Source organism: Schistosoma haematobium, chromosome ZW (genome assembly GCF_000699445.3).
Source record: "Schistosoma haematobium chromosome ZW, whole genome shotgun sequence".
NCBI classification, from domain to species: Eukaryota; Metazoa; Platyhelminthes; class Trematoda; order Strigeidida; family Schistosomatidae; genus Schistosoma; species Schistosoma haematobium.
In genome coordinates this window covers 42626-56412 of record NC_067195.1, presented here as the reverse complement: position 1 = coordinate 56412, position 13787 = coordinate 42626, and the positions used below count along the sequence as shown (strand labels likewise).

Below are 13787 nucleotides of genomic sequence, written 5' to 3'. Positions count from 1 at the left end.
AAAATAACTGATCAACAAGAATGTAAATTTAAAAAGAGATACTAAAAACTTGCTTAATTACGACTGTTACTCCTTATGGAGGAGCGTAGGCCATCCATCTGCAATCTCCACTCGACTCTGTTCTGGGCAATCTTTTTCAGTTGTTTCCAGTTGCGATTCATCCTTTTCATGTCTGTTTCCAATACTTGGCGCAATGCATTTTTTGTTATTCCTCTTTCCTGTTTCTAGTCAGGATTCCAAGTTAGCGATTGCGTCGTGATGCAGTTTGATGATTTCCTTAATATGTGTCCTACCCACTTCTAACGTCTTTTCCTCATTTCCTCTTCATTTGGAAGCTGGTTCGTTCTCCCTCACAGTAGGCTGTTTCTGATGGTATTCGGCAAACGAACACTGGGTATCTTTAACAGACTATTGTTTAGAAACACTTGTACATTTTTGATGGTGGTTGTGGTAGTTCTTCAAGTTTCAACTCCGTACAGTAGGACTGTCTCAACGTTCGTAATAAAAACTCTAACTTTGATGTTAGTTGAGAGTTGTTTTGAGTTTCATATGTTCTTCAATTGTAGGAATGCTTCCCTTGATTTGCCAATCCTCGCCTTTACGTATGCATTGGATCGTCCTTGTGCGTTGATGATGCTGATCCTCCAGGTATGTGAAAGTCTGCACCTCTTCCCGAGTTTCTCCATCGAATGTGATTGGGTTGGTTGTTCTCCGTGTTGAATTTGAGAATCTTGGTTTTTGCCTTGCTTATGTTGAGGCCTACTGATGCAGCGGCTGCTGCAACACTAGTTGTCTTCACCTGCATTAGTTCATGTGTATGTGATCGAAGGGTCATGTCATCTGTGAAGTCTAAATCTTCTATTTGTTTCTAATCTATCCATTGTATTCCGTGCTTCAACTCAGATGTGGAGGTCTTCATAATCTAGTCAACCACCGGAAGAAAGAAGAAGGGAAAGAGTAAGCTACCCTATTTGACTCCGGTCCTCACATCGATTGAGTCTGTCAGCTGTTCTGCATTCACGACTTTGCACTGTGGTTCATCGTGTGAATTTCATATGATGATGAAGATCTTCTCAGGTACACCATAGTATCAAGAAAGGTTACATAAGTCCATCCCTTCCCAACTGTCAAGGAACTTGATTTATAGTGGCTAATGCCATCAAATTGATTGCTCAATAATGATCCATAGTGTCGCTATTTGTTCCGTGCACGACGGATCCTTACGAAATCCTGTCTGTTGAGATCGAAGCTGGACGTCTACTGAGTTTTTCGTCCTGTCCAGCGTCACTTTGTCGAAAACCTTTCCTGGTACCGATAGTACTGTGATTCCTCTATAGTTCTCACATTTGCTCAAATCTCCTCTCCTTGGCATCTTGATGAGATATCTTTTTTTCCAGTCTGCCAGCGACACTTCTTCTAGCTCCCAAATCTTCCTGAATAGAACGTGAAGCATGTTTACAGTTATTTTTGTGTCTGACTTAAGTGCTTCAGCTGGTATACTGTCATATCCTCCTGCTTCCCCTCTCTTGATTTGTCTGATGGTCATCCTGATTTCTTTGATCGTCGATAAAGTGACATTATGTTCAAAATAGTAAGTAAATAGGTTTATGAATCATGGGATTTTCATATGTACAGCAAACAGTGGTCAAATTTAAATGAACAGATTTCAGTTCATTACAAGGATTATTACAGTAAACAACTAGATTTCAAGTAAAAACATGAATCTAAATTTATTTTAAGACGGTTTAAGCATTTCAAGTGTTAAAAAATAAAACTATCCCCTGCTTATCATCATTTTATTCAATGATACAGATTAATTGGGTAGAAAAAGCAGCGGATTACCTTCTTCCTCTATATTCTGGTAATTGGATTAAACGTTTAAAAAAACCACATGATATTCTTCTCTCTCTCTGGTATCAACTTAAAGATAAAACTCATCTTCGTCGTATCAGATTAAAACGTTCTATTGCATTATATCGTTGGATATCCAATTTAGATGCTTTTTTCAACTGGACCCAACAATGTCAAAAAGAATTAGAACGTATTGAAATGGATATATGGAATATGAATCCATCACAATCTACTGTCATCAAGAAATCGAATCACATGTAATGTTGAGATTTTCTATTTTTTTCTATTTTGGTCATACTTTACTATGTTCTATTTGTTAAAATCCGATAGTGTTTCAAGAAGAAATGACATTTTAAGCAAGGATTAATTGGTCATGATCAACTTTGGATAACAAAAACAAACGTATCTTTTTACAAATCAAATTATATTATTTCACAGTATAGAGGTTGTGGAGATTAATAAGTTTTTCGATTGAGATCATGAATCAATCGATGTTGGACCACCGTTTGAAACCTGGAAGCACTGGCGAGACTATAATTTCTGGACTAACCAATCAGGCATAAGATAACAGGTCGTGGATTTTGGCGCGAAATTCACTCATTCATTTGACGAAATAGCATCTTGGCATTAGATCACGATGAAAACCCTAAATCTAATACCTAGTCTTATCATCAACTGTAAATCATAATTCTAATTCTTCAAACAGGTTTATAACCCTCATTTGGTCCTAATTATTAGATGCACACTATCAAGGTCATCATGGCATCTCTCAAAGGTCATCCATAAATTATAGTCTCACTGAAATCACTTCAGTTTTAGATGAAGCATACTGAAATATCTGTAATTCAATTCATTCATAGTTATATAATATACTCTTGTGGGCCAGGGTGATTTTACATTGGTTTTTAGGAGAACCAGACACCATCCAGACTTTCATGTGACAACCCAAGCAGTACAGCTCAATCCCGCTTCACAGGAGAACCAGACACCGTATAGGCTCTAACGCTAAAATCTGAATACTACAGCTCAATCCTGAGGCGCAACCACACAGGTACTGAGCACTCTGGTGGACCATTCGCACCATTGATATACACATTCACGTCACATGTATAGTTATTACGATCAATGATCGCGTGGATCAGTTATGCACATCACGAACAGGCCAAAGTTGACCTATTCCGCTTACACGACAGTCAAACTCGTTAATGTTAGCAATCGTGACATGTCTTGCAATATCTCAACGACAATGGCCCTCAGGAACAGTGAGAAGCAACCACCAGTATGAATGAAATCGGTTAACCAGCAAATCAATTTTTTGCGTGAACAGTCAGCAAAAGTTGACAAAGCAATGCCAAACCGTCCGCAATATCAATGGCGAACCTCCAGCCTCATATTAGACCTTCAGCTCTACATAGCCATATAGCTTATACTGCATACAACACATTTGTAGAGTAGTAAACGAAATAGTCCAGCCTGAAGCGTTAGTGCTTAAATAACGCTTAAAACACATTGTCTGGTTTCGGAATACTGTTACTGGACTACCAAGATCATTTTCATCGCATTTACGAAATTTTCATTTTTTCTGACTTTTCAGACCCTAAGAGTTAGGCGTAGTATCCCTTGTCATTAAATTGGGTTGTTATAAAGATTGTGAATTTCTAATCAATATGAACAATCAAACAGTGACACTTAAAAGATCTACTGTCTATCATTCATGATTATTTATTCTTTACCATTTAAGTTGTATTGAATATTCATAATATTAATTTGACAAATTCACTCAGCAACATGATTCTCATCATGGTGGATAATGTTTTAATCATCATCATCTATGATTAACAGAAGTCTCACATAAAGTAGGAAAACAATAAAAATGTTGTTCCAAATGAGAATACGAAAAAAATACTGACTACAATATCATATTTCGGGTGCTTTCATGATGCGCCTTTGTAATATGATGAATATCCATCGTATACATATCAACAACATATAGAAAGTGAACAAAATTGTTTTAAATAAATCTTCATCAGGCTTTGTTCTACTGGTATATATAATAATACATACATACATATATATTTTTGAATAATTTTTTCTGGTTAGCGATTTTCAGCGAGTTAGTTTTCTACGGGATGAGGTCGTCAACCCCGTGCCCAACCCTCCTCCTTTATCCGGGCTTGGGACCGGCAGTAGCCCCCGGAGGGACTCCAGGCGGAGTTTATACATATATATGGCAATAACATAATAACATTGATATATGTGTAGTTCAATAATATTAGACCAGAAACGGAATTTGTGAGTAAATAATAACATTAAAACAGATTGTATACCCAAGCATACTAAGGCAAAAAACACAAGTAAATAATATATTGACAGGTAAAGTAATTAAATAAAAGTATAATACAAAGTGTTTCAATAGTTGATCTAAGTATACCTTTTGTAAATAAAAGGAATGAATAAATAGTGGAAAAAATTGGGCTTTCTCCAGCCCAGAAAGTCACTGAGATATTGTAAACTGATTTTGAACACAAGGACTAGAGCTATTAGATCGAATGTTCATACTTTCTGTCATGAACAAACTTTCTTTGTAAAAAAAAACTGAAAGTGTTAAACAAGCCACTGTGATTGTTTTCGTTCTACCTACAACAAGAAGCTATCAGTTAATTCTTTTAAAGCATTGAAACAAGATGTTAACTAAACTAACCACGAATCGAAAACAACATAACCCTAAGATTTAAATATAGTTCATAAGTCATAGGTTCTTCTTTGATTGTATAGAGTTAGGGTTTGTTATCTATAACCCGAAACATTAAATAGGCTGATTCGAATGAGAAGTCTATCATAAAAATTAGTCATTAAAATAAGCATCGAAAGCGTTTTATATTTTACTTCTATGGTCGAAGATATAAATTTAAACAGACGTAAAGCGTTCTGGAGATCTGACTGAAAACAGTATTATTTGTTCAGATGTGTTTTAAGAAAACTGAAACTTGTAAGTTCAATAGACAATAATTAATTTTTGCCAAATCGACAGGAACTTCCGATGCAATTGTCTTAGCTCTATGAATTTTTGAAAACCAATAAAATTGTTGATTACTAATCTTATTAGTTTACATCGTTGTTTCTTGCCAACCCCAATCGTTGTTGCTAACTTGACATGGTGGTTGGGCTTGCCTATCGTGATGAAGCAACCAAGCTATACTCGCTAGAACAACCGTTCCTCAAGGTCCTACCATGTCAGACAGGTCGGTTGAAGAGCAGTAAGACTAAAAGCAACAAACCCAAGGTCCGAAGGTGAAGTCGTACTGCTGACTGTACAGAGGTGTGACAGCAGTAAGGTGTTTCCTTCAGACAGCCAACATGACAGCGATGCTGCCTTCCCACAACGAGGAGTGGGGTTAGAAAAGGTCGACCCCAAAAATCCACACCTCGCCTTATCCCACAGATATCCATCTCCGGCGATAAGGTCTCAACAAGTACGGAGCTAACACAAAAATTGCCCATTGAAAGATCGAGTGTGACCGACCTCAAGCAGTTGTCTCTTGGGCACTGCGGTCACGCTCTCAGGTCACTAAGACCACTTCTAATCCAATTTCTTTTTTGAGGTATCTCCAGAAGAACCGTTCCACGGTGTGTGCAACCGGGAAATGATAACCTCCCTCATATCTCTAACAGCACTCAAGACCACTGTATTCATAATCAACCTATTCTTACCAACGATGTTTGTTAGATTTCAGTCAATCACCCAGGACTGAACGTAGTAATTGTTCTTTCATTTATGATATCATGATTTAAAAGTTCAAGAATGAAGACTTTTATCATTCAAAAACATTTTAGTATTCTTTATAAATCTGATTTTGGCATAGCTTTTACCAGTTCTCCACTATCAATCTACAGTTGTAAATTACGAGTATTGTTTCATAACATCAGGTAATAAACATCCAAGGATTAAGAGAAAAAGAGTATAATATTTTTGATGGTATAGCTTACCTCTGGTCTATATCTTAATAGATGTATTTGGTTCACTTGAAAATAGTACATATGTGTACACTATGAATAGCTAAATAGGGCGTGGAATCATTCTTGATCATGTAATCAATATAAAATAGATCTAAATCATTCTAATTCAAAAGATAGATATATCATTTCAATAATGATTAATCTACCTCCGTTTATTATGTTTTCAATCTTTCTATTGATTGCCAATTTATTCCCAATTTGTTATCAATTAAAGTTTCTAAACAAGAAAAAAAAGTATAAACTAGGAGTGATGTAAAATCATTTGTCATTTTCAGAAAGAATAAACGATAATGTTTCTGAACGAATCAATCAGGCATAAGATAACAGGTCGTGGATTTTGGCGCGAAATTCACTCATTCATTTGACGAAATAGCATCTTGGCATTAGATCACGATGAAAACCGTAAATCTAATACCTAGTCTTATCATCAACTGTAAATCATAATTCTAATTCTTCAAACAGGTTTATAACCCTCATTTGGTCCTAATTATTAGGTGCACACTATCAAGGTCATCATGGTATCTCTCAATGGTGTAATTGTTGAAAAATATTGCTGTTGGTGAAATAAATCCTCATCTGTTATGGATATTTTTCCTTTGCCTTGCTTTGAACAATAATCAACACTAACTCAATAATAATAATAATACAAAGAATTCCAGTTATCTAGTTCTCATCGTACAGAAGTTGCAAATGTATTGTATCCTGTGAAGAGACCTGAATAGATAGAATGGACTTAGTTCAATTCAGCCTATCATGAACTCTATGACGCTAGATGTTAGTCGAAATTCAGATGACAATGAACAGTTTTCTATCCTATTATAGAACATTTCAAAAGTCCTCATCCGTGACCCTACCAAGGGTTGATATTGGTAGTGCAATATGATTAGTTCAGTTGCCGGAATATTATGTAATGGCCGCATGATCTGTATGATCTGGATTCAACCACTTGGGGATTAGATATCAAACAATACTAAGGAGTTCAATGTTCGAATGTTCAGCAATTTTCAATGTTATTTCCACACGAAATGAGCGCTAACTACAAATATTTTTTTTGTTTTTCAACAGTTTTCTAGACATGATCAAACGGATATATTAAAAATAGTAGTTTATAATTCCATATTTTTCAGCTTCCATTCCTAACTCATTTAGGAGTCTGTTGAACAGTTGTTTTTAGTTCTGTTAGTTCGTACCACACAAATGGTACTCAATAGTTCTTGCGGTCATTTATTTCTTTTTACTTTAAAGCATTTATAAAACTTTATATTTATTCCAGATAATTTCTATCATTTTGGTGGAGTTTTGGCCACAACCAAACCATCCAGCTCAAAGAACAAAACTCCACCAAAATCATCCACCTGAGCTACAAATCTTCTTCACTAATGTCTATCATTTCTAATCAAAATAAGTAGTATAATTATATCGAAACCAACTGGTTTACAGTAAATATTGCGGTTGGCTTCAAAATCTTTAATTAGCATTTCAAACATCTGAATATGTTAGGTTATTATCAAGCGAACAGTTTATGTTTGTTCTTTCTTTGAATTGTTATTAACAACAGCAATTATCTACATTACTGTCAAACTATCAATTGCTAAAGTCTTGGCAATCCGGTCTTTTTAAACAAAAACTATGAGCTTCTCAATAGTGAATCAAGGTTTTTCTGTCACACATCATAAGGGTGATGAATTAACATTCAGTAAGATAAAATTTAGATTTTTATTCCCAACAACTGCTGAACTAATCACCCAACTTAACGAGTGTTTAATTTCGAAGTGAGTAAAGTAATAAATATAAAGCATTTCCATGTCGTTCAACCATGTCTAGCGAGTTATCAATGTCATTGGTTTGTTCAATAGCATTGCTTCAAAGTATCTTTTAATAAACTAACTGCGTGACTTTAAAAAACATAATTTTTAAAACAGCACTGGAATGTAGTGTGGTTCATGCTACTTGTATCAACATAAGTAGTATATAACGTTAGTTAGCAATGGAATGTCTGGCAGCAGGATCTCAAGAAGATCAAGAAGGAAAGAACGGGAACATAAGGCAATTGGTATGTACATGCAGGAACAATGAAGTCTGAAACAGCCGACTGATATTTGCAAATGGAACAGTCAAGTTTTAGACAATTGATTGACATTGTATGGTTCTCAGATTTCACTAAGATATTCTGTAATTTTGTTTCGTTCACTACAGTAGTATCATGACTACAACAAAACAAATAATAACTCGTTATGTTGGTGCCTAATTATAGAAAAGAAACTAACTACTTTTCTATCTGCGAAATGTCATTTTTACGATGCCATGAAGGTTAAGTTACAAATTTCAAGTTTATTGAAGTAAAAAATGACTAACTTCGGTACATGAGCAAATTCAGACTTGCTGTTTGCTGAAAGATGAAATCTTTAAGTATCACAAAATACATCAGTTGGTTTTCAAGTTGTTCTGCATGAATTAGTCACCATAGTAACAAAAGAACCTTAAAAGTCCCATACTTAGATCGTTTTTTTTATTTTTCATAAGTAACAAGGTCCAATTTCGTTGCTAAGTCTGCTCATCTGTGGATTTAACAAGGTTTTATGTTTACTTTTATATTTCAAATATTTCCCATAATTATTTACCAATGTTTTTACTCTAAATGACCGAAAGTTTATAAGATATTGTCCTTTTTATATTTCAGTACAACTGACAATATAAAATATGCGATTGGTCAAGCACTTCAGTTGCGAGCCGAACTAAATGCTAGAGATGACAAAGTCAAATCATACTTAGAAGAAGGTAATAGATTGAAAGCTTCATTCAAACAACATTTGATGCAATATGATAAGTCAAGATATGAAAAGTGCCACCAGCCATACGAAATGTCTCAGTTATATTCGAAAATAGCAATGGGAAAACAACATGGAACTAATAATCCAGCTGATGAAATACAAATTTGTAAGATCAGTGAACAGCGGAAAAAGTTACGGAATAATACCTTACAAAATGTGAATATTACTGACAAGCATTGTATTATAGAAAAAGCTGAACAACACAGTCGAATTGCAGCAGTTAGATCAATTTCCTCTGATCCTCACCTTGAATCTGTGAGGTTAAATGCAAATTACAGTCAGAAGTCAAATTCATCATCTTTGGCATTAAATCAAATGGATTTACAAAATGAGAGTCATATGAGCGATGAAGAAGACCAAATAATAACAGATCTCCGGTCACGTATGACACGATTAGTAACATCATGGTATAATTTGCACAAGAAATGGCATCAAATATATGAACGACTAGAATTACAACTTAGTATTAATGAGTTTGCAAGGTGAGTTAAATGATAACTGATCACTACCTGACTTCTTGTACTATTGAAATTTGATCATTCAATTAATGGTTTCGTTATTTTACACAATCATTTGATCAGTCTGTATGACAATTCACACGAAATACTCTTGATCTTGAACTTAGTCATCCATTTAAACAGCTACGTTTCAAAGGGTTTCTACTGCTGATGTTTATTCGCAACTAACCTGTCTGTCACTGCTTTAATCATTTCGAATAACGTATGTGGCTAATCTCGGAAATCAATGCCTATGATTCGAGCTTTTTCACAAAAATATTTTCAAAGTTTTAGTTTCTATGATTCAGCTATCAAATTCTATTTAAATCAGGATGCTAATGACAACCCGGGAGGAGTTTACACTTGTTTTTGGTATGTTATTGGGGTCCTCCTTATTATTCACGCATAATTAGTTCATTAATCAGAGGTTCATATTTCTTAACGAATCGGTTATCAATGTAATCAGTCAAATTGTAATGCTTTTATAGTGACAGAGGTTTAACATTATACTGAAAATATTTCAGATGTATTGAGATCAATGACTACTTAATACTTCTATTGGCAAATAGTGTGAACATAATCAATCAAATAATGAACTGAGAAATAAACCTTAGATAATAAAGAGGGTTGAAACCATCTATAATTCAAGTCAGCTAAACTGATTCATCGATTCAAACATTTCAAACGTCAGCTCATAATCCGAGTGGCCTATATGCATTTATCTAACTCTGAAAGTTGAACTATTTTATCTCATTTTATGGTGTGATAGTGACATATATATTATTTTTGCTTCGTTTTCTAACTATTCGTTCATCAGTCATAGGAAGAAATAGTACAACTGTTCAGTCTGTTTACTAATTTCGACTATCCTATCATCATTTGCGTACATGTATTTGTTATTTTTCTTATCAAGTGTCGCAGATTCTTTGGAACATTGGTTGGTACTTCATTCAGCAGAAGTGGAATGTTTAGATATGGGTGATTCTATCAAGGAAACACAAATATTAATTGATCGATTAAATGTTTTGGAACGGAATATTTTGCCACAAATCAGCAGATATGAAAAACTTAAACAACTTACAAAGGTTTGTTTAAATGTCACATTTAAAACGTTTAATATTCAATGGTTAAGATCATGAGTCAGTTGAAGCTAGACCTGGAAGCACTGGACGGCCGTTTCGTCCTATTACTGGACCCCTCAGCAGTGCGTATCCACGACCTCGCCCTTGCGAGATTCGAACCCACGACCTACTGATTTCGCGTGTGAGCACTCAACAACTAGACCACTGAGCCGACTTCTAACACTGTTAATGTTTAACTTCAACTAATCCATGAAATCGAGCGACACATCTACCATTTTCTTCACAACAGACCTGGTTGAACTCCACTGGTCACTATTTCTCACTTGTTATCCAGAAACAAATATTGGCCTAAAAGGTTATACTGATGAAATAAATAAAAATATATATATATATATCATCTATCTGCAGTAATCAACAAAAATTTGTACTTTTTGACCTAGCTGTAGATTTCTAAGACGATTTACAAAGGTCATAGGCACAACCATCTTCAGCTATGCTATCAGTAATACATCCGTTGAGTATTAAATTTTGGTAAAGAAATTGCTTTTGTCTATGTAGATGGTGGTATGAAATGAAACTCAGTAAAGCTTTTGTCAATGTCTAGTTCAACTTGATACCATTTCAAAGTGTTGTAAATTACTAATTACGGAAATGGACGATTTTCTCTATTTCAAATCGACACTTATTGCATTCACTTTTAATAGCTTAAGTCAAAGACACTTGGAAATAAGCGTTTGAGTAACATCATGCGACAAGTGCAATGTGAAGGCTGTTATAAAAGTAAAGATTAGAGTCAAACTTGAAAAGTGCCCAAATAGCTATTGTATGTTTTGAAATATTTTTGGAACGCAATACACAGTATCAACCACTAGTGAATTACTGTTAGAATGCACAAAATCTTGAGTTCTTTTTAATCTCTAACTACAATAAGATGAGGTTAGTGGTAACTCAATGGGATTCTTCATGCATCGTAGTTGGAACCAAAAGTTCTGCTAAAGATTGTATTAAGAAGTGGGTGGTGTATTTCTCGGGGACGGGGTAGGCAAGCTGAAGTATAATGTCCGAAATTTCATCATAATAATGTTCTATGACTTGTATAGTAAGTGATCAGTCATTGTGTATATTCAGCTCGGTGAAAGGCGGGGAGAATCATGTGACATAATAACCATAAACATACATTGCCTATAATTATATCAGGTTAACATTCCAAAACATTACACTCTTAGTGAACTATATGAACAATTGTTCTAGTCATGTTCATACTCTTGGTTCCATAAATGTATAGAACTTTAGATTTTCGACTGACGAAATTGACATATTTTAGACCAGGTAAGTGAACTAATGATGTTATGCATTGAATGATATTTAAATGAAGCATAAGCACTAATCTAATGTTACCTTAGTCATTTTGATAGTTTATTATTTTATTTATTTTAACACATAGATATTGGTACAAGGAGGCACCATATACATATGTGCCACACAAATCTCATTCGATATGTGTGAGGGATGTGATATTCCCCGGATGCCCAGACCGAAGCAGGTGGTTTTCTTAGGTTCCATACCCGGAGCCTTCCAGCTAAAGGTCTAAACCACAAGGCAGTGGACCAACGTAAGGAGATGCAGTCTCATGGTAGCCGGTGACCAATAATTAGTTCATTCACCATTTAATCCTTCAGAATCCTGGAGCCCATGTGCACCATTGGTTTGGAATCCGGTTAAAGCGCCGGATATTCGCTTTTCGTCCTCTCAATTCCATAAACAACACCCCCGCCACGAGAAGGCAGTGAGTAGGACTTCTCTGGCAGAGGCTATATTGCTGGCTAGATAAAAAAGGCCGGAGACCATACCACGTTGAAAGCACCAGTTCTCGTCCGATCACCGCAGTTAAATAACATTTTGATAGTGATTTCTTAAATCTCATTCTCTTTTAAAGAATAATAGATGAAATCTAAATTTTAATACACACTCACAGTTAAAGACTTTAAGTTTACTATTTTTCACACTTCACAATATGTCTTTAGACTATTTACATTTTTCCAAAAGCTCATTAAGAAGGGCAGACATCTCTTTCATATTACTTTCTTCAGTCTAGAATATAGATGCCCGCGCACTTTGGCTCCATCATTTATCAGCATGTTACATATACTTTCTTAATTTATTTTAGTTTGAACTCGCTGAGATCGAAGAAAATATGATGAATGTGCCAATAAGTTGTGTGAATATTGTTCACAGTTCGGATCTAGAAAATATACAAACACTTTTAAATTACTATGAATTGAACGAAACAGATGCATCAAATGATTTTGATGATTCTAAGCAGAATGTCGACACGATGACAGATGAGAATGTAAAGGATACTACTGATTCACCTGAAGTTAGTTGGGAGGTGGCAGAAGGTCAGAATCTTTCATTCAGTAGTTTAACATAACACAGATACTTTTAATTTAATAAAATTTATTCACTTATTATAAAAAGTAGTTTAACTAAACTAAACATTTCGAAATTCCTGGTTATTTGATATGATCACAGAAAAAAGTGGGAAAAACAGGATTTTCAGTTCATTTCGAGACTTTCTATCAGCTACAAATAATATAAAACCACATTTAGTAACATCATTGCTTACACGTTTTTCAAATACCTTACTTATGCTATTTGAACTCGACTTCCTTGATGATAATGATGACAACATGAAAGTCGCTGCTCGGATAGCTCAGTGATAACGTCTCTGACTGTGAAGCTGGTTGACACGACATCGAATCCTCCAGAGAGCACCAGTTTCCTCAAGATTACAGATACACCTTGATGACGAGTGCCAAGTAGCACGAAACTCGGGTCCAGAGTTTCCTGCCGACTACCTCCAACCACCATCTAACGTGAAAGTTTGTTTATAATCTAATCATATACTTAGAATACTTCAAAATATTATTTCACTTAGTATACTTCACTAAAAGAAGGATAAAAGTTATTGTTTGGTAAAATGAAACAATTTAAAGGCTTGTGTTTCACGTTTGTTACAGATGCAAAAGTTTCACAAATTAAATAACTGTGATAATTCTGGATGCGCGCTGCCACTGAGGAGTCCTATACTAGGACGAAACGGCCGTCCAGTGCTTTTAGGTTTCCAGTGGTGGTTTAGCCTCAATTGGCTCATGATATCAATCAGTGAAATTTATAAAAATCTCCACAAAACCCATTCTGATAATTGAAAATTAGTTGAATTGGATGATAAATCTAATCATAGAATATCTCTCTGTTTATATCAGAATACAATATGTGACGTCATTGTTCACACGATACAAGTCCAGGCTATTATTCAGTCAGTAAACAAACTAACACATTTGATTTATAGTTTGAATAATCTCTCAGTGGTTACTAGCTGTTATAATTCTCTCAGTTAGTAATGTTTTCATTTGATGTAGTATTGTGGTGCGTGTTACTTATATTGATATAAGTAGTATATTATGCGAATCAGGAATGTAATGTCTGGCAGCAGAAGATGAGGGAAG

General features: G+C 35.0%; 1 protein-coding gene across 1 annotated transcript in view; it reads left to right on the top strand.

Moving 5' to 3' along the window:
* Positions 1 to 13787, top strand: part of MS3_00001022 (uncharacterized protein) — a 55798-nt gene that overhangs the window by 36852 nt on the left and 5159 nt on the right. The window contains exons 10-13 of the mRNA XM_051208558.1: positions 1813 to 2108; positions 8549 to 9181; positions 10110 to 10281; positions 12446 to 12677. Of these exons, the coding sequence (XP_051070075.1) occupies positions 1813 to 2108; positions 8549 to 9181; positions 10110 to 10281; positions 12446 to 12677 (1333 nt within the window). The remainder of the gene's footprint in view (positions 1 to 1812; positions 2109 to 8548; positions 9182 to 10109; positions 10282 to 12445; positions 12678 to 13787) is intronic.